Genomic DNA, 27,811 nt, shown 5'->3' on the forward strand with positions numbered 1-27,811 from the left:
GATAAGTGTCTCGCGGGGGGAGGGGGGGTTAAAGCCCCGACAGCTGAACGACAGCGCGAGAGGCAGCCCGGGCCGCAGGGTGAGGCCCCCGCCCCGGGAGCTGCCCCACGGGGACTGGGTGAGCGCGAGTTCGCGGGAGCGGCCGGGCCCCTGCGGGGGGACCCCTGGCTCTGCCCCTAAAAACGGGCTGGGTTTTGGGGGTGTCACTTCTGGGCAGACGTTGTCCCGCGGTATCAGGGAGGCGGCTGAGCCCCTCCGGCGGGGTCGCTGATGCCACCCCTCCCCGTGTTTGTAAACAAATCCCGCCTGGCCCTGGGGGACTGTCCCCTCCGTTGGGGCGCGGGCAGAGGCCGGGGGCGGCCGTGCGGGGTGGGAGCTGAGGGGGTTCCCGGAGCCAGGCCGGGGTTCCCTTGGAAGCGCTGTTTGTTTTCTTGGGCTTGTGCCAAAGCTCCTGCCTCCCGTCACTGCCAAAAGCGCCGCTGGGGGAGGAGCCCTGGCCAGGCGGGGCGGAGCCGCCGGAGCTAGTGGGGCTGCAGTGGGGGGCCCGCCCCGTGGTGCGGCTGCGGCTGGGGGGAGAAGGGGGAACTGAGCCGCCGTCCTGTTGCTTGTGTGTGAGGGGAGGAAGTGGGGACAAATGGCTCTTGCATGGTGTCCTCGTGGGACTCTGCATCCAGGCTCCGATCGGCTGCAAGGGCTGGCAACCTCCCCATGTCGGAAAGGTCAGCGTGCCCGCGGGACTGAACATCCCTGGGCCGGCCTGCTGCCGCACTCTGAGGTCGGCTTCTTTACGTGACAGCCCGCTTTGCCCCATGCCTGGCACAGGTTATTTCGGAAACTAGCAGCTGTTAAGCAGTAGAAAGATGTGTTGCCTCTGGAGACGTCAGTGTTCACTTAGACTGGCAGAGAAACAGCATCCATCCCTTCAGAGGGCAAGGAGCACCCGTGAAAATAAAGTACCCTAGGACAGTGATGTTCAACCTGTGGACCCTTGGGGAGGGTGTCTGCAAACTATGTGTAAGATTTTCAAAGGCATTGGGATCTCCATTTTAAAATTTTTAGGGGTCCTAACAGGAAAAAAGATTGAAAATAGCTGCCCTAGCCCTACTGAAACTGACATAGGAAAAAACTGACAGGGGAAAAAAAAAGGGGGGGGGGGCAGAAAAACCACAAACAATTTGTCTGTATATTCTCAATAGAAAAGCAAGAGGGAGCTCTAGACAGAGTTTTTTCCTTTATAGTGGCAAAGGACAAAGGGTGCTGTACTTGGTGTAAACTTTAGTGACATGAATGTGCTTGTACCTTAACCATCATGGTACTTCCATAGCTAACTAGTTGTCTATGTAAAGTTAATCAACTAACAATACACATGCCACAGACCTGAAGAAATATATGTGGGAATAAAGGTTTGAAAGAAAACTGAGGAAGCCCTGAAAACCTCCATCAAGAAAATTAATAGATGTTTCTAAACAAATGCTGTAGAGAAAAGATACAGATGTCACATAAAAAAACTTGGTAGATCTCTCAGCAAATCACTTCTTAACAATAAAAAAAGGACTGGTGGTTCAAACCAAACAAGCCTAATGACTTGCTACAAACTGCCATAGACTAAGAGGGAAAGTGAGGAAGTTGTCAAACTTTTAAAACAGAGCTTCCACTAGCCCTGACATACTGTATGAGTACATATCAATGCTACAGCAGAAGTCAGAGCACCTGATTTGGGTGGTGGTGGGGGAAGTAGCACAAAGTGAAGATGCAATAGGCATTGGCTTGTTCTGGCAAAAGTAAAAAACATAAACCAACTGAAAAGAAACAAGACTCATCAATCCATACTAGTAAACATTGGGCAGAACACGTCCAAGGCCTACACAAAGGGATCCAGCGTGAAAATCTTACTTGAACAAAACAACATTACAGGTGCTCCCTGAGTTACGCAAACCTGACATACGCAAATCCAAGCTTACAGGAAAAAGTTCTGTAAGCTAGAAATAGGGTTGTTTTGTTTTGTTTTTTGGGGTTTTTTTTGTTTTGCGTAATGGTTGAAGATATGTATGGTCGGAACAGAATGCTTGTGTAAATCGGGGAGCTCTGTATTTTAAAAAAAATCTGCTTGAAGTCTCTGTTAAAGTAAACTGCCAACCCTCCCTCACGATACCTCGTATATTACATGAACTAAGGAAAACCTTCAGGAAACTTAAACTGGGGGAAATCACATGGCCCAGATAATGTCAAAGAAGATACCTAATATAGGCAGTCATTCTAAAACTATTTTACCTAATCCTGCAATCTAGACACTTCCCTGATATGTGTCATATGGACTAATTAGCCTAATATATAAAAGCAAGATTCCCTCAGCCCAAACAACTATAGAGGTATCTAAGTCAGCAGCAAAATATTCCATAGTATTTTCCTTTAAAATAATACAAAATTTGACTAACAATGGAATCTGTAAAAACAACCAGGAGTCCTTGTGGCACCTTAGAGACTAACATTTATTCGGGCATAAGCTTTCGTGGACTAAAACCCACTTCATCAGATGCATGGAGTGGAAAATACAGAGGCAGGTATAAATACACACCATTTGAAAAGATGGGAGTTGCCTTACCAAGTGGGGGGGTCAGTGCTAACAAGCCAATTCAATTATGGTGGAAGTGGGCTATTGTCAACAGTTGACAAGAAGGGAGGAAAATCACTCTTGTAGTACTAATGAGTTCAGTGTAATCAAGATGGCCCATTTTGAACAGTTGACAAGAAGGTGTGAGTATCAGCAGGGGGAAAGTTAGTTTTTGTAGTGACCCATCCACTCCCAGTCTTTATTCAGACCTAATTTGATGGTGTCCAGTTTTCAAATTAATTCCAGTTCTGCAGTTTCTTGTTAGTCTGTTTTTGAGGGTTTTTTTTGTTAAAGAATTGTCACTTTTAAGTCTGTTATTGAGTGTTCAGAGAGATTGAAGTGTTCTCCTACTGGTTTTTGAATGTTATAATTTTTGATGTCAGATTTGTGTCCATTTATTCTTTTGTGTAGAGACTGTCCAGTTTGGCCAATGTATATGGCAGAAATGCATTGCTGGCACATATCACATTGGTAGATGTGCAGCCCCTGATGGTGTGGCTAATGTGGTTAGGTCCTATGATGGTGTCCCTTGAATAGATATTTGGACAGAATTGGCAGTGGGGTTTGGTTCCTGAGTTAGTGTTTTTGTTGTGTGGTGTGTAGTTGCTGGTGAGTATTTGCTTCAGGGTGGGGAGCTGTCTGTAAGCGAGGACTGACCTGTCTTCCAAGGTCTGTGAGAATGAAGGATTGTCCTTCAGGATAGGTTCTAGATCCTTGATGGTGTGCTGGAGAGGTCTTAGTTGGGGGTTGTAGATGATGACTAGTGGCATTCTGTTACTTTCTTTGTTGGGCCTGTCCTGTAGTAGGTGACTTCTGGGTACCCTTAATTTATGAAAGTAAAATTGGATTCCTTCCTGAGAAATTGACCACATCTTTACCTTACAGGTCCTGTTCAATATAGGCTTTTATACTGCGTTTATCACCGTAGTATCTGAGCACCTTCCAATAGTATGTTAAGCAATGTGGCTGCACAGCTGTCATTTGTTGTTTGTTCTCTCATTTCTTCCCCAGAGGGAGAAACGAGTGGATTGTCTTGTTAAATATACCTGTTGGGGAGGGATGTGTGTGTTAGAGAAGGCAAGGTCAAAGAAATGTGCCTTGCACTTGGAGCAGATAGTGGTGCTGTTTGTGATAGTGCTTACTTCCTGGTGGAGTTCATTCCATAGTCTGAGACCACCCCAAGAGAAGGTTGTCTTCCACACAGACAAGCTTTACGTCTATTGCTGCAAGTTTCACTGTGCCAAAGGAATGACGTTGTTGACCATGCCCTCTGTCCCTCTGAGCTTTTAACAGTATTTTGGGTATCCTGTGTCCTCATATCAAACATGTAAAAAGCCAGGGGAGAAGATTTAAAATTAATTGTTGACTCAGTCTAGCATCCAGGGATGAACCTTAAATTGCTACACAATAGAACTGGTGGAAAACCACAGAACCTAATTAAAATTCATTTGCAATCCACCCAGCACAGGATAAAAACAAGCATGCCATCAAAGGCCTTCATGTAAAAAGGGGAATAAAACAGGATGTAACTTCAGATTGAACCTTCTTGCATGCTAGTGCCTTATCAACCTTATTGGAACAATCATCAGACTTAGGGCAGGTCTACACTAGAAGCATGACATTGGCACAGCTGCACCACTGCAGTGCATCTGGTGAAGATGCTCTATGCCAACAGGAGAGTGGTCTCCTGTCGACATTATTACTCCACCTTCATAAGAGGCAGAAGCTAGGTTGATGGAACAGCATCTCCTTAGGTCGGGGCATGTATCTTTTCTTCACATACCTGAGTGACATAAGTTAGATCAATTGAAGCAGTAGTGTAGACCTGCCCTAAGCTTTTCTCTCAGTTGTATAGTGGGAATCCCATCTATGTAGTTGTACTCTCATCTAGATAAGATGGCAGCACATAGGACCTAGTAAGTGAAACTGGAAAACAAATACATTTCAAAAATCTGAAAACAAACTTAAAATTCTGTTACAGAGATAAGGAAACTGAACGTGTGCTAAATTATATTTGTATTTGGCCTTCCAAAATAAATTTGAGGGAGCTTAGGCTGGCTATAAAAAAAAGCTCTTCCAATTTACACAATAAACTACTAGGTTAACCCTCCAGTATAACTATTGCAGAAACATAATACTATAATTTAACCCAGTCTGTTAAGTAGAAGTGCAGTCTGGAGCCCAATTTTATCAGTTAATTACACTTTTGGGGATAAACTCTGTAAAACATCTGCAAATGAATACATGTACATTTCCCCCACACACTGCACCCCAAACAATGACTGCAGAGCAGAGCTATTGCTTTCCTCCTTCTAGTGCTGTTTTAGCCAACACAGCAAATTTGCTTTCCATCTCAAGATTCTGGAAGGTATTCTATAAAAAAAAAAAATCCAAGTGAAAACCAGATCCACTCCCATATATTGTTGCTGAACAACTATAATATCCTGACAAGTAACATGATCAGTACCACCCCGTATTAAAAAAATACTTGACATTGGACCAACACATAAAAGTCACTGGGAAGAATATATAAAAAGCAAGATAGTCCTGTCCCGTGATCTTCACTAATCTATCATGTGGGCAGACTACCTCACTGCACTAAATGTAAAAAGCTAAGTTTGACTCTTGCCAGCTACCCAACTGATGGCCACAAATGGGGGGATACAAACACTCTAAATCAAGAAGAGACATTTTAGACAGATGGCTTTCTTTTTCCAGTCTCCAAATCTGAGGGAGTACAAGAGATTTCCTGGATTTATCCAGGATAATAAACATTTTATATCAAAAATCAGGGAAGAAAAACCGTGCACGACTTGGAAGAAAGGAGACTACATTGTAGAGAAATGATCACGCTACATAGCAATGAACCTCTGCATCAAGAATGCCCACTAATGTTTATGGATGCAGGGTGTGTATATATATCATACATTTAGAAAATGTGAAGTCCTCACCTGGGCAGTTTGAACTTACCTCTGACATATACCTAAGGGGTCTCTTTCTCCTTCACCTGGTAGCCGTTGGATGAGCTTTTTTTTCAAGTACTGAATTTATATTTCCAATTTCTGCTTTTTATACCACAGAAAATATAGGGAGGGGGGAATGCTTCTTGTTTAGTGCATCTGTTAGTGACAATATTCCAGTAATGTCCAGATCCACAGTATTAAGATCTGTGCAGAATGCATTCCCTCAACACCCCTGAGAACTTCTCTAAGGGTATGTCTACACTACGAAATTAGATCGAATTTATAGAAGTCGTTTTTTAGAAATTGTTTTTATACAGTCGATTGTGTGTGTCCCCAAACAAAATGCTCCAAGTGCATTAACTCAGCAGACTGCATCCACAGTACTAAGGCTAGTGTCGACTTCTGGAGCATTGCACTATGAGTAGCTATCTCACAGTTGCCGCAATCTCTGCTGCCCATTGGAATTCTGGGTTGAGATCCCAAGGCCTGATGGGGCAAAAACAGTGTTGCAGGTGGTTCTGGGTACATGGCGTCAGGCCCTGCTCTCCCTCCCTCCCTCTGTGAAAGCAATGGCAGACAATTGTTTCATGCCTTTTATCCTGGCTTACCCGTGCAGACGCCATGCCACAGCAAGCATGGAGACCGCTCAGTTCACTGTCACTGTATATCTCCTGGGTGCTGGCAGATGTGGGACTGTATTGCTGTGCAGCAGCAGCAGCTCATTGCCTTTTGGCAGCAGACAGTGCATTATTATTGGTAGTCATTGTCATCGTACTCCTGGGTGCTCTTTTAGTTGACCTCAGTGAGGTCGGTCAGGGGTGCCTGGGCAGACATGGGAGTGACTCAGCCAGGTCATTCCCCAGTCATACTGCACCGTCTTCTGGCAAGCACCCAAGAGATGGCGATGGATAGCAATGGTAATGCAGCATCTTCTGCTGAGCACCCAGGAGTGATGGCTAGCAGTTGTACTGCACCATCTGCTTCCAGCCTAAGATGTATAAGATAGATGGAGTGGATCAAAACAAGAAATAGACCCGATTTGTTTTGTATTCATTTGCTCTCCCCTCCCTGTGTGAAATCAACAGCCTGCTAAACCCAGGGTTTTGAGCTCAGCCCTTGAGGGGGCCATTCTGTGTGACGGTTGTTTGTGTTTCTCCTTGATGATAAAGCCACCCCCTTTGTTGATTTTAATTCCCTGTGAGCCATGTTGTCGGTCGCCCCTCCCTCCGTCAGAGCAATGGCAGTGTACCTTTTTTCAGTGCAGATGCCATAGGACTGGGAACATGGAGCCCGCTCAGATCACTGGGGCAATTATGAGCACGGTAAACACCACACGGATTATCCTGCAGTATATGCAGAACCAAAACCTGCAAAAGCAAAACCAGGTGAGGAGGCAATGGCAGCACGGTGATGAGAGTGTGAGGACATGGACATAGACTTCTCACAAAGTACGGGCCCCGGCAATGTGCACATCACGGTGTTAATGGGGCAGGTTCATGCCATGGAATGCCAATTCTGGGCCCAGGAAACAAGCACAGACTGGTGGGACTGCATAGTGTTGCAGGTCTGGGACGATTCCCAGTGGCTGCGAAACTTTTGCATGTGTAAAGGCACTTTCATGGAACTTTGACTTGCTTTCCGCTGCCCTGAAGCACCAGAATACCAAGATAAGAGAAGCCCTCACAGTTGAGACATGAGTGGCGATCACCCTGTGGAAGCTTGCAATGCCAGACAGCTACTAGTCAGTCGGGCATCAGTTTGGAGTGGGCAAATCTACTACTACTACGAGATATATCTATCTCCTAGAACTGGAAGGGACCTCGAAAGGTCATTGAGTCCAGCCCCCTGCCTTCTCTAGTAGGACCAAGTACTGATTTTTGCCCCAGATCCCTAGGTGGCCCCCACAAGGATTTAACTCTCAACCCTGGGTTTAGCAGGCCAATGCTCAAACCAGTGAGGCTGCTGTGATCCAAGTAGACAACGCAATCAAAGAGCTGCTGATATCAAGAGTAGTGCCTCTGGGAAATGTGCAGGCCATAGTGGATGGCTTTGCTGCAATGCGATACCCTAACTGTGGTGGGGGGATAGACAGAACCCATATCCCTATCTTGGCACCGGAATACCAAAGCAGTAAGTACATAAACCGAAAGGGGTACTTTTCAGTGGTGCTGCAAGCACTAGTGGATCACAAGGGACATTTCACCAACATCAATGTGGGATGGCTGGGAAAGGTGCATGATGCTTGCATCTTCAGGAACTCTGGTCTGTTTTAAAAGGTGCAGGAAGGGACTTTCTTCCCAGACCGGAAAATAACCATTGGAGATGTTGAAATGCCTATAGGTATCCTTGGGGACCCAGCCTACCCCTTAATGCCATGTTATGAAGCTATACACAGGCAGCCTGGACAGGAGTCAAAAGCTGTTCAACTATAGGCTGAGCAAGTGCAGAATGGTGGTAGAATGTGCGTTTGGATGTTTAAAAGCACGCTGGTGCAGTTTACTGACTTGGATAGACCTCAGCAAAACCAATATTCCCATTGGAACTTCACAAACCCACTAAACCCATTGGAACTTCACAAACCCACTAAACCCACCCCAGTAGCTTAAATACCACCTTTTCCAGAACTCCACATGAAGGAGTGAGTCTTCTGGTTATACTATGTGCCCCTTGATGAGATAATGTCTACACAAGGATAAAAAAACCTGTGGCTTGCTCAGGTCAGATCACTCAGGCTCACAGGGCTCGGGCTCTGGGGCTGAAAAATCTGTGTAGGCATTCAGTGGAGCCCAAGCTCTGGGACCCTGTGAGGGTGGAAGGTCCCAGAGCTTGAGTTCCAGCCTGAGCCCAAATGTCTACACACCAATTTTTAGACCCATGAGCCTAAGTCGTCTAACCTGGGCCAGCGCCAGCCATGTTGTGAATCTTATGTTCCTGTGGATATGGCTATACAGTGGTAAAATAATGGCTCATCTAGTCCGGTATCCTGTGTTCTGACAGTGGCTGTCAGAGGGAATAAACAGAACAAGGCAATTACTGAGTGATCCATCCTCTGTTGGACAATACCAGCTTCTGGCAAGTGATAAGATGTAACAGGTACAGGTTTAAAACACACCTCTTGCTATTAAAGAGCTAACTCGCATTTATACAAAAATAATAAACCCTACATTCATTTCCATGCTTCAGTTTCCTCACCACTATGGAATGTTCATTGGGCTGGGGTCAGTCCTTTGGGGCCCTGCCATCCAATATCCTCCTGTAGCAGTGCATGATTTATGCACTGAAATGTGGTGCTTTCTTCCCCAGCTTGCCTACTCTGATTGTGGATAGTCTGTCTTCTTATGATTTCCTGCTCAAACTTCCTGTGAATCCTTTTGCTTTGGTAGCTTTCCACTGCTCCTGCCCACCTACAGATCAACTTGGCCAAATTGGTTTCCTGACTTGATGATTTTTCATAGCATAATTATTGTGTGGTCAAAGCACAGTCATTAAAACTATATACTCCCTGTTGTCCTCAGTCTGGTGTGTACCTGCTTCAGGTTCTGTCTGTGATGGTGAATACACAAACAGGTATTCGTGATACAGCAATTTCCATAGCAACAACTTCATAATACCAACCAGAATTCATTAGTTGTAAAGACAGAGCCTCTACATCATCAGTCTGTTGAGCCCTAGATATCAACTATAAATCCTGTGTTTTATTGTGTACTTGAATTCTCTATAGATGTTGTGACTTTAAAAAAAAAAAAAAAGTCCCGATTCTGGGTAGAATAACTTATAATATCAGCTCAGATATTCAATATTTTGGAAGCTAGCTGTGTGCATGCCTCTCCACATGTGCTTTAGGCCCTGAAATATGATGTGTTGCTGCTCCCAACAATGACATACACTCCTGCTGTCATCAGATGGAAAAAATAGGCACCCTGCAGCTCCTTTAAGTATAATCGTATTTGCGCTGTTATGCTCTTTTGAGGGATGGGGCTGAATAACATTGATCAAGGAATCTGGAGCCCTTCATTTCTGCCATAGGTTACTTGTTTCAATTCTTTCCTAGTTAGTAGTTTTAGTAGGTCGCTATTGTAAATTTCAAGTCCGGAAGAGCCCGCTCTGATCATCTAGTCTGGCCTCCTGCATAACACAGAACAGAAGTCATGTATCAAGCTCACAACTAAAAGGTCCACAACAGACTTCCCAGCTTGAACCTGTGAGCTCTCTAACTGAAAGAAGAATCCTACCATAGTTCCACAAAGCTACTGCACAATGCTGACAGCTGTTTTTTTCTGATGTATTTTGGGCACCAGCTCATTCACACAAGTTAAGCAGTGGATAGGTACTCGTATTAAAAACTCCAGCAATCTGACTCTAGTGTTGGGTATTCTCATTGGTGAGATGGTGGGTTGAATAGAAATAGAAAACATATTGGCCTCTAGCCCCTAGACATGGCCTCTTCAGACCAAGAGTTAAAATAGTAAGGAAGCTTGCACTGACACGGCTGTAACTGCGTAGTTATAAATCGAATCCATTAGCTTTCTTAATCACTAAGTAATGAACTTGACAGTTTGCAAAGAAGAACTGATGAAGTTGGTGTTGCTGATTCAGTAGATCTCACTTTCTTCTGAGACAAAATGGTGCTAGGTAGCTTCTCGTATTAGAAGTGTCTAACTGTGGGCATCAAGTACTTTATGCAGGAATAACTGTGCCAGCCTTGGTGTCCTGCGCAAACTCCATTTTGGGTAATTTACATGGACTAGCTGTTAAATTCCATCTCCAATTTTAATTAATGTATTTATTTCCTGTCCTAAGTCTGCAAAACATTGCATAGCAAAGCTACGCAACTGCCCTGCTCCATCCCAGACGTGACTTCATTTCTCTATTGTGGGATGCAATTTCATACATATAGCTTTGTGAAGTGTGAGGGCCGTGTGAGTTGCTATATATTATAAATGTAATATTAGTTTTTTATTAATAGTAACTTCTTTATTTTGTTTTTTGTTTTTGTTTTTTTCTGGTCTCATCCCTGGAGAAAACCTTTCCAATTCAACACAATTATTAGTCTGATTCTGTGGCTTGCTCCTTTTAGGGGAGTCCTTTTGCTTTTCAAGATCCACGAAAAAACTGAATGTCTTTGACAAGATGTATTAGTTCCCTCTCTCCCCTTAAACATAGCTCCTGTCCCTGTAACTGCAGTAACTTTGTGGGAGAAAGTGCAGGAACTAAGGTACCTTCGGAATGCTGCTCGGCACCTAAATTCATCAGTAGGGGTAGTGCTTTAAGGAGTACCTTTAAAGAGTTTGAGAGCTCTGCTTCTGATCCTTCTGACAGCACAATACTTTCCACATAAAGAGTAGATTAGAGGTTGCTGCTGCTGACATTCATCTTTAATATTCATTTAACTTCTTGCAGAACTAAAAGTTTAGTTCTTAGGATTTGTACAATCCTATACATGTTACAAATTAAGCAGTTAACTTCACAAACCCACTAAACTTCATAACACACTTATAAAGTAGACAAGCATTTATACCTATTTTGCAATGTAATATGCACTGCTCATAACAGTAATCATTGAAATATTGCTACTTTGGTAAAGAAGTCTTTGGAAAATATGAAGTGCTAGAAAATGTTAATCATGTAAAATTATTTCTTTCCAGGTTCTGTGTACTGTACTAAGTGAAGTGATTCAAAATGCCCCTCAGTGATGACCAGAACAGTGATTTTGATTCTTCAAGGTTATCTGAAAGCACAGCTTCTTCCAGTGACTCTGAATATTCAAGGCAGAGTTTTACTAGTGACTCTTCAAGCAAACCCAGCTCCCCAGCTTGTAAGCAGATTTAACCTGTACAATAGATATATAGGCTATATTTGTGTATATGCATGTAGTGTAACTTGGAATTTATAACTGGTACTTCAGAGTGTTAGGCACAGCTTCTTGTTTGGATCACCACAGCTCCAAGTGGTACAGTCTGCCACCATGAAGCACAAGCAGATCCTTAGTAAACATGCCACAGTTGTTACTAGTTCCTTCCAAAAGAGCAACTAAAATTTGCCTGGCAGAGCATTCTTGTCTTGGATTATTCTGGTGTTGGCGTATAGGTTACAAAATAGTACAATTTTGTCCATCCATCAAATGTTGCTTCATATACAAAGGACAAGATGCCTCTATTTAGCCTTTAAACTTCAGAATTATGAAATCAAATCAATAGTGTTGTGAGTTTTTTTCACTGAACAGTAAGAAGTCAAAACACAAAATAGACATGTGAAGAAGCAAGTTATTTTGAATGACTTATGAGAATAAATACTACTGTACATAAAATATACTTAATTGTAGAGCACTTCACTGATGCTAACAGATCTTTTTAGTAGGTATACATTTGTCTTAGTTTAAAAGTAAACTTGTTAATGGAACTGAAAGTTTGTATTTGGTATGTTCCCTGTCCTATATCATTCTTCTCAAAAGGTACAGTTTCAAATATGAAAAATAAACTACAGAAGTTTATTTTAGAAACTTTTTTTGTATATTTTGTGAGCAATCACTCCTTTCAAGTAAGGGTGTGTTATATCCTTCACAACATAAACTCTTCAGTAAGAGACATGATTAGTGGGGCAAAGACATTGGCATATGCTATGGAACAGAAGCTGCATATCTCAAAGTAATGAGTTTAGACTATGGTTACAATATTATGGAGAGAATGCATCTGTTTGCTCAGTGATAACATGCAGCCTGTATGCATGCTTATTTATTTTGACTCTTAGGTAAAACCTGCCCACCCAAAACTTAGAGTTATATGCTGGGTCCTGTGTTTAAAGTGAGAGGGGTACATTGGCCAAGATATCAGAGTAAACAGTTGCTCTTCAAAATATGCCATAAGAGTCTTCTACCTTCCAAAGATGAGCTGGGAAAGACATTCCTTTACCAGATCATTTTAAGGAGATGCCTAAGAACTCCCAGTCTAGCTGCTAATGTCCAGTTAACAGGAAATAAAATATCATGCCTAACTATTTCCAGGTTTGTTTTTTGCAGTACAATCTGTCTTTTAAAATTGAACTTACCTACAACTGACTTGTGGCTCTCATTTCCTTCATTACAGCAACAAGCCCTCCAAAAACTGTTACATTTGATGATTTGATGGCTGCTGCAAGAAACTTATCAAATTTGACTCTTGCTCATGAAATTGCTGTAAATGAAAACTTTCACATGGAACACGTAGACCTCCCACAGAACAGGTAAGTTATTCTTTATACATTTTGCAGAAACTGATATGGGGTATATGTGTGAATGCAAGGGAAACTGGTCTAAAGGTACACAACCTGCAAAGGTGTTCCACCACTTAATGGGGAACTGTCCAAGGCTGCAATACCATGGCATAAGTGCTGCAATTTGGTAGGATTAACACATTTTTTTCTCCTGGAGCATATGATGTTCTGTCTTTATCTATAAGGGAAGATATGTAAGCAATGTGATATGCACTTTGGAGTCCACCTTTAATGTTTCTTGCCAATCTAAAACCTCTGGGAAGGACTGTGTGTGTTGGGGGGGGGGGTGTTAAAGTTGTAGTACTGCTGTGTGTATGGTATGTGTGGCTTTTATCTATATACAGCATTTGAGCTACTGAGTATGCTGTATCAGCTATACTCATCTCAGTAATGAACACAGTACTCGTGCTGCTCTGCATACTAAAACACTCCTGGGAAGTTGGAGGAAGAAAGGAGTAATTTACATACTCAGTTTAGACTACAGTAGGAATGTCGAGAGATTATAATTTAAAATGGAATCTGGCCATGCTATTGAGCCAGTTTTTACAGAAATACAATGGGATTATTGTTGATAATAAGTAAGGGTTGTTCTTTTTATATATATGACAAAAAATGCTTCTTCAAAAACATATTACCCAATAGCGCCAAGCTAGTGGAATTGGTTTAATACAGAGTTGGAATAAAAGTCTTTTATACCCAAATACTGAATTGCCGGCACCACTTTTTGCAGTACCAGGATTTTCTTGGGAAACCTCTCATTTTAATTCTTAATCCTGCTTAGTGTTGGGGGGTGATAACCTGGGGTCCAAGGGTGATCTGGTTGCAGATATAGCTCTTCCAATTAGCAGATATTCTGATATTCTCCAACAGTCATTGGACTGTTTTTAAGATTGTGTGTGGGTGGTTGTTTTTGGTTTTTAAACTCTGTTTACTTCTTTAAATCTTTTTGTGCAAATCATTCCCCCACAGTTTGGGGGTAGAAAGGAAAGAAATTGTACATAAGGCATTCTGGGATCATTTGGAGTCAGAACTGAATGAAGATCCTCCAGAATATTATCATGCTATCAAGCTCTTCGAAGAAATTAAGGAGGCAAGTTAGTTTCTTACACACCCCCTTCACACCTCCAGTATTGTGTTGACATCTTAGGCCCCAGTCCTGCAAATGATTCCATGTGGGTGGACCCCCACTGTACTCAGTGAGATACTTCTGCATGTCAGTTGCAGGATGGGGATGTGATACAGTACTATAGTGTGCCTAGAATACCAAGTCAGAAATCAACTTTCCAAATAGGATCCAGATCTTCCCTTATTACTGGAAATCCTGGTGCCAATTCATTAACTTACTAGCAAAGACCTAAGGGTGTTTCTGAAAGCTTGCAAAGGTCTCAGCCAGTAAGCCGGTAAACTTGTCTTCACCAGCGTCTCTATCTGTATTCTGTTCCCTTTGGCTGCTTTTCCCATGCTGCTAAATAAAATAGCCTTTCCAATTTTGGGATTTGCAGTCAGGCTCTACAGTGTACCCTTGACTTCTTCAAAAAGCTGCTTTCATTTCATCACAGTTATTAAGGGCTTGCTGGTCTCGTGTTGCTGCACTTATTGAAATATCTTGTGGTTTTTTTTGTTTCTTTTTTCACTTCAGACTCTTCTTTCCTTTTTGACTCCTGGAGCAAATAGGATTCGAAACCAAATCTGTGAAGTCCTGGATGCAGATCTTATTAGACAGCAAGCTGAGCATGATGCTGTTGACGTTCTTGGGCTAGCTAACTATGTCATCATCACTATGGGGAAACTCTGTGCTCCAATAAGAGATGATGATATAAAACAGTTAAAAGCAACTGGCAATATTGTAGAATTGTTGAGGTTGGTGTTTGGCTACTTTTCATATCTTTTTGTATGTTTTGTTTAGAAAATACCAGTTTTTGACAGACGAGATGTTTTGGGTGGAGAGGAAAGGAGCTCAAAACTAACATTTAAACTGGAATAGTGGGCTAAGCTAAGAAACGGCCTAAATACTTTCAAGTTGGGTTAGATTAGCAGTAGAGTTGGGTAACGTGGTACTTCATCTAAGAGTTCTAATTGTTTTTTGGATTTTTCACAAGCATGTTTTTTCAATGGTGTATGTTAAAGTGTTGCAATACCCTGAAAAGTGTCCCTGTTTTTATCAACAAAAAAGAAAAGAAACAAACAAAAACATCATGCAGTTCCATGTGTTTTTAAACCCATGCTTCCATATCCTATTTGAGTTAAAAGGTGAGTGTTCTTGTTTAGAACTGACCGGGGGGAAAAGTGTACACTCCATCTGGAATATGAAAGTGAAGCTCAATTCTTTGACTGTACCATTCCCTTTATTAAAGACTTCGCTATTAAAGTTTGATTAACAAATCTACCTCAACCTCAGATGTATTAGCTCTGTAATATAAAGCAAGAAACTATTTTAAATGTTTTTGCCATCACTTATGCATACCTACAGTTAGCGAAGTGGTTGAGTAGGAGGAAATGAAGTGTTTTGTTTTGGCATAGTCAGAGTTGCTAGAATGTTTTAAATTTCAGTTTGCTTTGGCTGCGATATGTTAATTGACTCCATATTGCTTCAAAACCTTTGTTATTGGCCTGTGGCACTAATGTCTTGATCATGCAACATCTTTGCCCTCCTTTTTTTAACTTACACCAAATATCCCAATACATTATGTAACTCTTCAAAATGCTTTGGGTATATAAACTACCATGAAAGTCACTGCAGTGCCAATACTTTCTCTTCAGTACTTTGGAGCCTGTTATCTAAGGTAGAAGGACTACAAAACAAGGCAAGTATGTAGGTGTACATCAGGCTGTTCAAGAGCATATGAGTTCATCTTGAAACTTCAACTTAATTTCTTCTGTGATGTTGCACTGTAATTTTGTCTTTGCTTTCAGACAAATATTCCATGTTCTGGACCTCATGAAAATGGATATGGTTAATTATACCATTCAAAACATTAGACCACAGCTTCAGCGTAATTTGGTGGACTATGAAAGAACAAAATTCCAAGAAATTCTTGAAGAAACACCAAGTATGTATTATGATGTTTTCAGTTAATCAGATACAGTGGAAACCATTAAAGCCAACCTTTCTCTCTGTTACTATAGGTATCTGTTGAGCAAGGCACCTGGGGACAAATATGACCATATCCTACCTTTTATATGATAACTAATAATTGTGAAATGCTGACTTCATTGGGTGCTGCTGTTGTAAATGCATAAGACCATACCAAAATGATACAGTTTGTGAAGAACTTGTTCCTGAAGTCAAAGCTTTTGCTATCTATCTGATTAAAACAGTTCTGCATACACAGGGCTCAGTTTTATCTTGCGATATATGAAATCACTATCTTGGTGTATCTGAAAATCTGCTACTGTTCACAAGCCATATGCACAGGAGTTGGTTTTTCCAGAATCCGTGCCATTGCATGCTATGTAATTGGTAGTAGGCGGAGGCAGGATTAAGTCCATGATGAAGCATAGAACAACAAAACCTATTCTCTAGTGAAAATAAAAGTTTACTTTAGATGTTGTGAAGGCACAAGTGAGTCTTGTTGCAGTGTAAAGATAATACAGTTAAACCATTATTAAGAAATTTTGGAAGAGGAAGGGAAACTGGTGACATTGACGGCTAATGCACTAGACTTGCTGAAGGTTTAGATAACTGTATTTAAATCTTGCCTGTGCCTCCAGTGCAACTAGTCTGTTATGGGGTTTTTTATAACCTGCCCAGAAGCTTCAGCTGGTCACCAGTACTGGCTAGGTGAAAAAAGCTTGGGGGAAAAAACTGACTTGGAGCAGACTTAAACAGTCCACACTGCAGTCTTATTTAGAGATCAGAAATGGAGTTGTCTTGTTCACCTACATTACCATGTCAATATACTGTATCATCTTGCATAGAAAATTATACAATAAACCGTACGGAATGTTTTATTGTTTAGGCGCTCTGGATCTAACAACAGAGTGGATAAAGGAATCATAAAAGAATGAATGTTGTCTGTTTCTTGTGAAACTTCTTCATCCCCTGGTGTTGATGGTAGAGCTCTAAACCAAATCTCAGTCCTACTCTGGTGCTAAACAATGGCTACTTGAAACTGTTACAGTGGGATTATCAGAAAAAAGCAATTCCAGAGGTAAGAAGTTAATTCTCATGACTCTTCTTAAATTATCCCAGTGCCTCAAAATTTACTCTTAATTCTCACTGCATGGAAGTACTGTTCATGACACTAGATGTTGTGGAACTCTCCTGTAGGACTTCTCTTGACAAATAATTCCACAAATTTCCTGGTTTCATAGTAGCATGCTCCATAATCAAGGAGCACTTTCCTGGTAAGTATCAGTTGTTTGTTGTTCCCTGCATTACAGTGTCATAATGCTGGTGATACTGTGTGTGTGTGTGTATGCACTTGTGTGCGTGCTCTCTCCTACATAGCAATAGCCTTATTAGTTACCTTAACTGTTATAAGAGCAAACTAGGGAATGGCTAGAGAATTTTCTCCAAGGTTGAATTAATACGACAGTAGATCATCAGTTCACCTTATGAATGATTGCCTTGCCATGGACAAAGGCAGTGCATCTGTTCTGGTATTACTGGACTTCTCTGTAGCACTTAAGACATTTGACCATGGAATCTGGCTGTTCTGCCAGAAATAGCAAGTATTAGCAGGTTCCTGCTAATAAGAGTTGGTCATTCCCCTTGGGCCATATATGGAATCATGATTGGCACCTGCTTTGCCATTTGGAGAGTCCCGCAGGGATCAATCCTGTTCAACTGTATGAACCCACTATAGGAAAATGGTAAAGCAGCATGACTTAAATGCTAGCAATAAGAAAATGATGCCTACCTCAGTTAACTGTACAATTAGTGGTGTGTTTAATCTATCTGCTAGCTATCTAAATGCTTGGCTGAGAACAACAATGAACGAAGACCAGTTGGCAGCAGTTAAACCCAGGAAGACTGAAGTGATACTGGTGGGGAGAAAGGAGCATTTACCAAATCAGTGACCTCACTTTGAAGGACATGTACTGTTTGAATGCTGCAAACTCTTCACAGTCTTATTCACATGAACTGTTTACAACTTCTGAATGCCATTACGCTCAGATTAGTAAAATATGCCCTCGTCCATCTGAAAAACAAGGTAGATGAGGAAATATCTTTTATTGGACCAATTTCTGTTGGTGAGACAGACAAGCCTTTCGCGCTGCATAAACCTCTTCTATCTAAGGTTGGCCAAGAAGACTGCTCCTGTTTCCTGTCAGATTTGTACTTATCCATGGAACTCGATGAATATGTGGACTCTAGGCTTGATTATCTTAATTCTCTTCCTATGAATGAAAACTATAGACTAAGTTTTTGAAAACAAAACTTCAGTGTGGAACACTGCATCCAATTGTTCACCAGTGAAGGCTACAAAGAGCACATGAACCCAGTGTAGTTCTCTGTTACTGGCTCCCTGTTCCATACTGGGTCACAGTCAAGGCTTTAGTCCCCATCTTCTACCCTTATATGGCATTGGCCCAAGTTCCCTGAATGACCACCTCAGCCTGTTTGATCACCATCTCTTGTGACAGCTACATTCTTGCAACAATAATACTGTCATCCTTAACGGTGAAAACTCTATGCAACAGATAACTGTTTGGATAGAAATGGTCCTATAACCTGGAATTCTCCACAAGAGATCAGAATGCTGCTAAGAACCTCCGAATTTTCAGAGAAAATGGCCAACCCACTACTTTGACTTAGCCATCCCATAATAATGCACTATAACTAGGGGCGGCTCCAGGCACCAGCATGCCAAGCATGTGCCTGGGGCAGCAAGCCACAGGGGGCGCTCTTCCGGTCGCCGTGACGGCGGCAGACAGGTTGCCTTCGGCAGTATGCCTGTGGAGGATCCGCTGGTCCTGCGGCTTTGGTGGACCTCCCGCAGACGTGCTGCCGAATTTGCGGGACTGGGGACCTCCCACAGGCAAACCACCAAAGGCAGCCTGCGTGCCGTGCTTGGGGTGGCAAAATACCTAGAGCCGCCCCTGACTATAACTATCTTTAAGAAAAGGGGTAGGAGTGTGGGAGGAATCCAGTCTCTCTTGACTGGAAGGAAGAGAAATATGTCTGAACACATAGGCCTCAGTCCAGCAAAGTATTTAAATAATCTGAGTAGTCCCAGTGAAGTAAACAGGACTACAAACATGCCTAAAGATAACTATGCTTAGGTATTTTTCAGGATCGGGGCCTTAATTTTTGGAGAGGCACTTTGATGTCACAGTGATAAGGCTTCATATAAGAAGCTAGATGAACATTCTCATTGTGATATTCTAGGAGTTATTTTTCCATTGCAAACTGCTGAAAGAGTAGATACACCTTAAAATCCACCAACGTGTCCTGTTACTAACATTAAATTATCCATCTACACAGATGTTTTATGACTAGTTACTATTACTACTTGGAGCTGGTCAAAATATTCTGAATTTTTAATGACACAACCACCCTGAAACTATTAAGTCTTCTCTTTTGAAACCCAGTTCTGTATATATTGGATATGTTCTTCTGCTCAGTGTGGGTGAACTTATTTACTTTGAAAATGATTAGCATCATCCTGATCCTGGGCTGCTCATGGGGCTTACGTGGCCAGCTCCTAGGACTGTCCTATGGGCAGCAAGCTGCAGCCCCACCGCCACCACACACTTGGACTCACAAGGGAGGCATCTGAAGGCAACCTTAGGTCAGTCTTCTACAGTTCACAAACTGAAGGAATCCTCCCTCGACTGTGTTCAGGACTTCTAGGGCTCCTAATGCCACTCTGGCCCTTGTTACTTTCTATAAAGGGGCAAGAGTTGGGGTAGGACTCCTCCATAAATTATTCTATTTCTTGATTAAGATTTTTTTTTAAAGCTATTTAAAAGTAATTGTGGTGGGGTGTGGTTTTTTTTTTTGTTTTTTTTTTTTTTTTAAAGGAACTGTATAATACTGCGTATGCAAGGGGTTGGCTATAGTTACTGTGAACTTCTTGACTTTTGAGTACTGAAATTTTCTGCTGCAGTGTTGCATGAAAGTAGCTTCTCCTCTGTCCTCCTCGAATTCTTGTTAGGGCATTAGCTTAAGTCTCAACTTGGTATTGCTTACAGTAATCAACGCTATTCTAATTCTAGACATTAATAACAGATGAAGTTCGTCTTCAGAAGTTGAAAGAGAAGCTGAACGAGTTACGGATTATAGCCTGTATATCTCTTATAACTAGCAATATGGTGGGCACAACTATTGTGGGCTTACCTGATTTTGCTGACAAATTAAAAAGGATTTCAGCTGTTCTGCTGGAAGGGATGAATAAGGAGTAAGTTCTTTCTCACTTGTTTTTTCTCTTTAAAGAAAAAGGCCAGGTGGCATTTAACAAACTTTACTGTTTTTTTTCCAGAAATAGTTAAAATGTTGTATAGCCTATGCAACTTGTTACTGTTATGAATATAATGAATAGTAATAATCCATTTATTATGTATCGCTCTTAGACCTACATGTGTACTAGTGAAAACAGTTGCCTAGTGCAAACTTCATTGCATTGCGACCCGCCCCCTCCCTTCTGATAACAAAAATTTCTACATGACCCCGGGAGAGGGGACCAAAGCCTAAGTCTGCCTGATTCCCACTGCTCTGTATGGAAGAGCCAAAGCCCAAGCCCCACTGCTCTGGATGGGGTAGAGGCCGAAACTGAAGCCCAAGGACTTCAGCCCCCACCAGAGCTGAATCTCTTGGGCTTCAGTTTCAGCCCCAGGCAGTGGGGCTTGGGTTTCAGCCCTGAGCCCCAGCAAGTCTAAGCCAGCCCTGGTGACCCCATTAAAATGGGGTCGTGACCGAAGTTCCCTGTAAGTTTTGCGGCAAGGCACCCCTCCCCTGGCCTGGCCCAGCCTAGGCTCGCTGGAGTTGCTGGGGAGAGGAGCCCCTCGCCTGGCCCGGCCTGGCCCAGGCCCACCAGAAGTGCTGCGGCTGGAGAGAGGAGCCCCTCCCCAGGCCCAGCCCAGGTCTGCCAGAGCTGCAGGGGAGAGGAGCCTATCCCAGGCCCACTGGAAGTGCTGCAGCTGGAGAGAGGAGCCCTTCCTGAGGCCCAGCTGAGCCCAGTCCCACTGGAGCTGCCGCAGCCGGAGAGAGGCGCTTCTCACCTGGCCCTGAGCTGCTGGGGGGAGCATATTCTCCTCTTTCTCCCCCCGACCCCCACTGCAGCCCTGTGGCAGCCTGTACCACAAACCCCTCATCCCCAGCCTCACCCAGAACCTGCCCCACAACCCTCTGCCCTAGCCCTGAGCCCCCTTCTGCACCCTAAACCCCTCTGCCCCATTGCAGAGTCCTCATCCCATACACAGCAACCCTCTGTCCCAGCCCGGAGCCCCCTCCCACACTCCGAACCCCTCGGTCCCACCCCAACTACACATCACCTCCATATTGGTGCACATAACAAAATTCATTCCACACATGGACCTAACAAATTAGAGGGAACGCTGGTCATGACCCACTTTGGTGTTCTGACCCACAGTTTGAGAACCGCTGGCCTAATGCATGCATATAGTTTAATTCTTATTTATAATAAACTTTTTGTCCTGAAAATCTGACACCAAATTCAGTGTATAGTGTTGAAATTTCTCCACTTATGCACCATTCAGGTCAGCACAGACAGTGGCAGTGCAAGCTTCATCATGTTGCTCTGCCAATTGCTTCAGCCTTTCACATTATTCAATCAGTTCCTGGCTCCTCTGCTGCAATTGCCACTAATGCTACAAATTGTGGTGATGGTGATTTTTGTGTGTGTGTGTTGTGGACATTGCCCTATATGGACTGGCATTAAGAATAGAAACTTGGTTCACATGTGCCACCAAACAGCTGTTTGGTTGTAACAACTCTGTCAGTCATTACTTGGGCAATTTGAACTGTGGACCCAGATTCAGCTAAGTATACTTAAGTATTTTCCTGGACTGGGACCACGGTATTTAAGTGCACGTTTAACTTTAAGCACATGTACTAGTCTCATTGATGCCAACTGAATTTAATCATATGAGCAGTCCTTTCTCTTCCTCCTCCCTCACATCCCTGCCAATGGGATTTACTCTTATCCTGGGGCGGAAGATTTGTGTCTCGTATCTGGAAAAGCTGACAAAGTTTGCAAAAATCCACCTGGCACTCTTATTTTATTGGAGATGACTAATTTAAAAAGGAAAAAAAAATAGAAAATGAGGGAATAGCTATGCAACTGAGGTTACAAGAACTGTTAGAGTTAAATGCTCAAACTTTTTTCTTTTCAGAAAATTTGATTTGAAAGAGGCTCTGAATAATATAGGTGTTCAGATTTGCAATGAAGTGAACAGGTCCCTGTCTGAGAGAGGATTTCCCACTCTCGATATGGAAATTCAAAACAGCCTAGTGGGTCAGATCTGTAGCATTGTTGAAGAAGATAATCCCATCAGCTCCCTGATTGGTTAGTATAATTTATGTGGTTCTCTGGTGGTATCCATGTATGCAATTTCTTTTTTTTTTCTTTTTTCTTTTTTAGTAAATGAAGGCTAATTGCCCATCCATACTGTAAAAATTAAATTAACTGACTAAAGATTGACTTTTTAATTGTGAAAAAGTTAAAATGAAAGTATGACCCAATATTTACTGTAAGAAAGTTAAAGTGTGCAAACCTGTGCTGCTTCAGTTGTTTGTTTATATTAAGACAGTCTTCTGAAAGATTGGTTCGGGGGGGGGGAAACAAAGTTAGAGTCCAGAAATATGAGCAGAATGCTCTCAGTGATTCTGGGATGTTCTCTGTGAACCTACAAGTGACAGGATTTCAGAGGGGAATTTAATTAATACCTAATTGCGGATTGTGTGCACCAGTGGACGATCTACCTTCCACAACTTCAGGTTTAACTCCATCTTCATTATAGTTGTGCATCTATTTCACAACATAAATCCTATTGCTCAGTCTGAAGGTTGTCCCTCTACAATGGAGAAAATGTGACTTTGTTCTAAGTTAAAACTGAAGGAAGGAAGGAAGATAGGGAAAGGTAGCCTTCAAGCTGTGTCTCTGCTTATTTTGATTCTTCCATGTGCCAGTGTGTGAAGTATTTCTAAGGCAACTGTGGCTTGACACTTTGGATTTACATTTATATGGTCTGTTCTATCATGAACTCAGTTATCTTCTCTGTTTCAGATAAACGAATCCACCTATATATGAAAAGCCTGCTTACTCTTCCAAGCATTCAGAAATGTATGCCTACGATGCCAGGAGGCCTTGCTGTGATTCAGGCAGAGATCGAGTCTGTTGGATCTCAGTACGCAAGCATTGTGAATTTTAATAAACAAGTGTATGGACCATTCTATGCAAATATTCTTCGAAAACTGCTTTTTAGTGTGGCACCAATGGGGAAAACAGAAACTGATGCTTCTACTAATTGAGGGAAAAGAATGATCTGGTTATGCAACCAGCCCTGTTCCCTTCACAGTATTTATTATAAAGATATTGTGAATTCTGTTTCCTCAATGTGCATAATTTACTCCAATGACTGTTACTGAGACAGGGACAGACAGAGGTGTATCCAAAGGAGAATAGACCCTATAAAGTGTGTACAGGTAAAGCTTCCAAAATTCATTGGAATGAAACTAATTAATATATATATATTTTCATGAACTTAATTTGTTTAATGGATTTTAACACTCATTGTACCTGATCACTGTAAGTGTCTTCTTTCCAAGCAAGCGTTTTTGACTTAATGTAAATATGGAGAAGTACCTCTTGGTTTTGCTACTATTACAATTTAATCAATGGAACTCTTAGCACTCGTATTTAGTAATTTAAAAAAAAATAAATTATGTATACTGGTGCAGTGACACAAAATGATGACCTTAGTTCAAATGTACTTTATTTATAGTGCTTTATTGGTGACACTACATAACTGAATATGGATCACTGCTTGAAAGAGTTAGAGATGAAAATATAGTGTAATTGAACTTGTAACAAAGTAAAGATTCAAATTAGGTCAAATCCTGCTGATATAGTTATTGGGATCAGAATTTGTCCTATCTTTCAGTAGTGCATGCCACATTACTATAAATGGTGTTAAGTGTACCAGTTATAGAGTGAATACGTCTTGCAAAATAGAAACATTTCAGAATTTGTCAAATGTAATCCAGCAATAAAAGATAAGTCTAACGATTCTTTTATTCATAGAAAACTAACTTGGGTGCTGACATCAATTTCCTTACACAAACAAATGGTTCTAAAAGTTATCTAAAAGAGGTCATATTATCCTTTAATTAAACTTTTGGAAGCCTAATCTTTTTATACATGTAGTGTTTGCAACTTTGAACTTTGGCGGTGCTTAGGCACCTCTGAACTGGGACTTTTAAGCCTTTGATCTTGAAAGCATTTAAGCACGAGAGTAGCCTTATTGACTTCAATGGAACAATTTTTGCTTAAAGTTAAGCATGTATTTAAATATCTTACTGGATTGGAGCCCAAATTTTGAACGTGAGTAGTGATTTTGTTTACTGACTGGATATTTCAATATTTTGGGTCAAGTTCAGCATCCAAAATCAGTCACTAATCACTTTTGAAAATTTAAGCCAAAAGCTATTAATTCCATACGCATTAGACCAATACTGCAGCCTGGAAGCTGGCCTGATCCAAAGCCACTGAAGACCATAGAAAGACTCCCACTGTCATGAATGGGCTTTGGGGCAGGCCTATTGGGTAACGGGTCCTGCAGAGACTGTTGGATTGAACCTTTTGATATGGGAATAAACTTCTAAAAGTCTACACAATATAGACAAATTATGTTGCATATCTCACATTACTGGATATGAGTGTTGAAATATTCAGTGTAAAATGTTCCCATCTTGATCAGAGTTAATCAGATATAATCAAAATATATAATTATAGAATTTGACTTAAATAGTGAATTAATCTTATTTTTAAATGTCAAATGTAAACTTTGGCTGGTACAAGTTTCCAGATATCTTCCTAGTGTTTTATATACAGTATATTTTTATTTTAAAAAATAAACTTTGCCCATATGGGATTCATGTGCCACACACAATATATAAATATACAGTATGACACGTGTGTCTCTCATGAAGATCTAAAATGGCTAGGCATTAGAAGCACTTTGGATTGGTTTATAGTCCAACCTCATCTTTACAGAATTAGGATTTGTTTGTTTGTTTGTTTTGCAGGGGAAAAATACTTTTTAGAAAAGAGTTTCTCAAACTGAGGCTGGCATCCCAGGAAAAACAAAGCAGGAATTATTTTTAACTTTCTTTTTGGAAGGTTTCTATGTGGGACTAAGCAACAACAGACTCATGTGTTAAGTGCAAACTCTTCTGGACTCGTCAAAAGCTACTACCGAAGTTCTATCTATGTACATGTGGGGGTGGAGGGAAGCTAAAAAGTCTCAAATTGCAACAGTTACTCAGACTTCTCACCCCATTTGCTCTTCATGCCTTGTTAAAAATATTGCACCAAATAGATGAGTACAGTTTTTAGTTTGAGAAACTCAAAACTGAAAGGAGCTGTTACAGTGTAAGTGTGCCAGGGAAGTGGTACATTCTTGTCTTCATGAATATGGGACTTCAGTACATAGTTCACATGTATCAAGAGAAGAATATATCCCAAAAACTGAAAAGGGAAGTTCTGTTAGTAATTTCCTAATCTTGGGAAATTCAACTATTCTCAAGTTGTGCTTTGGGCCTAAAAAAAAAAAAAGATTTTATTTTTAGCATGTACAAAAAATTGTATTGTAACTGTCTATCCTAGCAATTTATCTTTCTAAATTTTCTAGTGTAAAACCGAAAAATTTACTGTGGTGAGATCAGTTGGAGTATGTTTTAGACCAGAGGTTTCTAAACTATCTGGGAAATTATCACTGTAACTTCCCACTAGAAAATGAGGACACAATAGTTTTTGTTTGCATTAACGTGACTATTTTTTAAAGGGCATTTTATAGGATGGTATAGGTCAGATCACTTAAACATTACAATTAGGATATATTTTAATAGTGCTTTGGATGTACATGTTTCCTCTAACTTCTGTCTCTTGCATGCTCATGGTTCAAATGTTTACCTCTGGGCTGAATTTTGCTTCTTGAAAATAGACAATTATGTAGCAGTAGCTCTATTAGATGAAGCACAAATGAATTTTTGTGGTATGCATTTGCATCGTTTTGTTTTCGTATGCATTAAAGTCTGTTTGTAGTAAAACTGTGGAGAGAAGTCATTCATGCAAGCTGCTTCTCAGTTTAAATATAATGCAGTCCATTATTTTGATACATTATTGCTAAATGACTCTTCTGTAACTTCTCTTTTCAAGAAGTCCTTCAAGAACATATCCTATTTAAATCAAATGGAAGAGCAGTTTTAAGTGCAGTTGTAGAAGTGGCTTAAAATAACACTTTCTGACTCTAATCTGTTTTCTAATTATGTATTGTGACATACCAGGGTGCAATCCGGACTAGTGAGGAGCTCTATCATTCCTGCCCTGCAAGCTTGGGTACCTTACAATGCCTTGCTGAAGTAGTTCCTATCAGGGTCACTCACAGCCAGCTTTCCAGCATGCAAGGCCCACCCTGTGTGTGTGTGTGTAACAGCAGCATGCAAGCGACACTTGGGTTACACACTGGCTCTCACCAGTCTTGGTTATACTGCAGGGTGACCCTAACACACCCCCAATCCCAGGTTTTTCCCCAGAAATATGTCCTGTACTGCCCAGCCCACTCCTAGATATTATGTAGTATCTTAAATCTGTTACTCTTTAAAGGGAATAATATGCCATCATATTATCTCAGTTATTCAGACATTTCAATTTAAACACTGGTTTAGATAAAATTGTAAAAAGTTTTAACTACAAAGATTTTAAGCAAGTATGAGTAATGAGGCATAAGTCAGAAATAGTTATAAGAAAAATAAACATAAGATGTAGTTTAAGTTAGTCATTACTAAACAACAGATTCAAGCACAGATTCACCACCTGCTGATAGCCATCATATTGACCAAACCCTGTAGGTCAGGACCCCCTGCCGCACCCTAGAGTCCAACAAATGCTTCCTTTTTTGCTTCAGATGCACTGAATGGAATGGGCAGGGAGAGTGAGTGGGGCCTTGGGGCATTTGTCCCTCCTTTTTATAGTTTGTCCCTCTCTTGAAAAACATTTCCAGCTTCTCACTAGGAGACAAAAAGTCTGTGGAAGGATGTTCCCTGCTGGGTTTTTCTCACCGGTTTGAGTTTTCTTTGCCTAATTTTTATTTAAGCAGTAAACGGAGTCCTCCAGCAAGAAGGGAAGCAAAGTCCACATTCCTTTGTTTAGGACAGATCAGTCTACCAACCTCAATTTGGGCAGGGCTGTGAGGTTTGGAAGATGCGTTAATAACATCATACAGGCAAATCTTATAACATTATATACAATGTAGCTTCGCATACTTTATCAGGATTATACTGACTTTCAAATTATGAATTTTGAAATGATACCTTACAAGACATGCCTTGTAATACATTTTGTACAATAACGTATAGGATGTGAACATGGGTATATCGTCACTCATGTAAAGTTAGTCATAGCCATCCATCACTGTAGTATCTGGGGCCCAGATCCTCAAAGGCATTTAGGCTCTTAACTTCCATTGAAATCAACAGAAGTTAGGAGCCCAAATACCTTTTGAGGATCTAGTCTTGAGTGCCTTACAATTAATTGATTTTATTCTCTCACACGCACCCCTTTGTCTATTAGTGATGTACATTTTTTTTACAGCTGCTGCCTATGTTGCCTTTGTAATGCTATAGCAATTGAACGCAATTTTTTCTCCTTTGACATTGTCCAAAATATTGTTATACACATTCCAATTGCAGGACAGTATTCTTTTTCATATGTATGCACACTCAGCACCTCAACTAATTGCCCAGGTTGGATGGTAGAAGTTAGTATAATCTTACTGGTGATGGTGCATGACTGGGAAGGAA

General features: G+C 41.3%; 1 protein-coding gene across 1 annotated transcript; it reads left to right on the plus strand.

The window, feature by feature from the left end:
• On the plus strand, window positions 1–26,059 carry TCP11L2 (t-complex 11 like 2). Its single transcript, XM_030544905.1, is given in 12 exon segments — window positions 1–118; window positions 11,220–11,389; window positions 12,657–12,792; window positions 13,792–13,912; window positions 14,462–14,682; window positions 15,736–15,872; window positions 16,782–16,829; window positions 16,832–16,878; window positions 16,881–16,973; window positions 19,987–20,168; window positions 22,123–22,295; window positions 23,016–26,059. Coding segments are annotated over 11 exon segments (1,539 nt in total). The 5' UTR covers window positions 1–118; window positions 11,220–11,253; the 3' UTR covers window positions 23,261–26,059.
• The last annotated feature ends 1,752 nt before the right edge of the window (window positions 26,060–27,811 follow it).

The sequence above is a fragment of the Gopherus evgoodei genome, chromosome 1 (assembly GCF_007399415.2).
Source record: "Gopherus evgoodei ecotype Sinaloan lineage chromosome 1, rGopEvg1_v1.p, whole genome shotgun sequence".
Taxonomy (NCBI): Eukaryota; Metazoa; Chordata; order Testudines; family Testudinidae; genus Gopherus; species Gopherus evgoodei.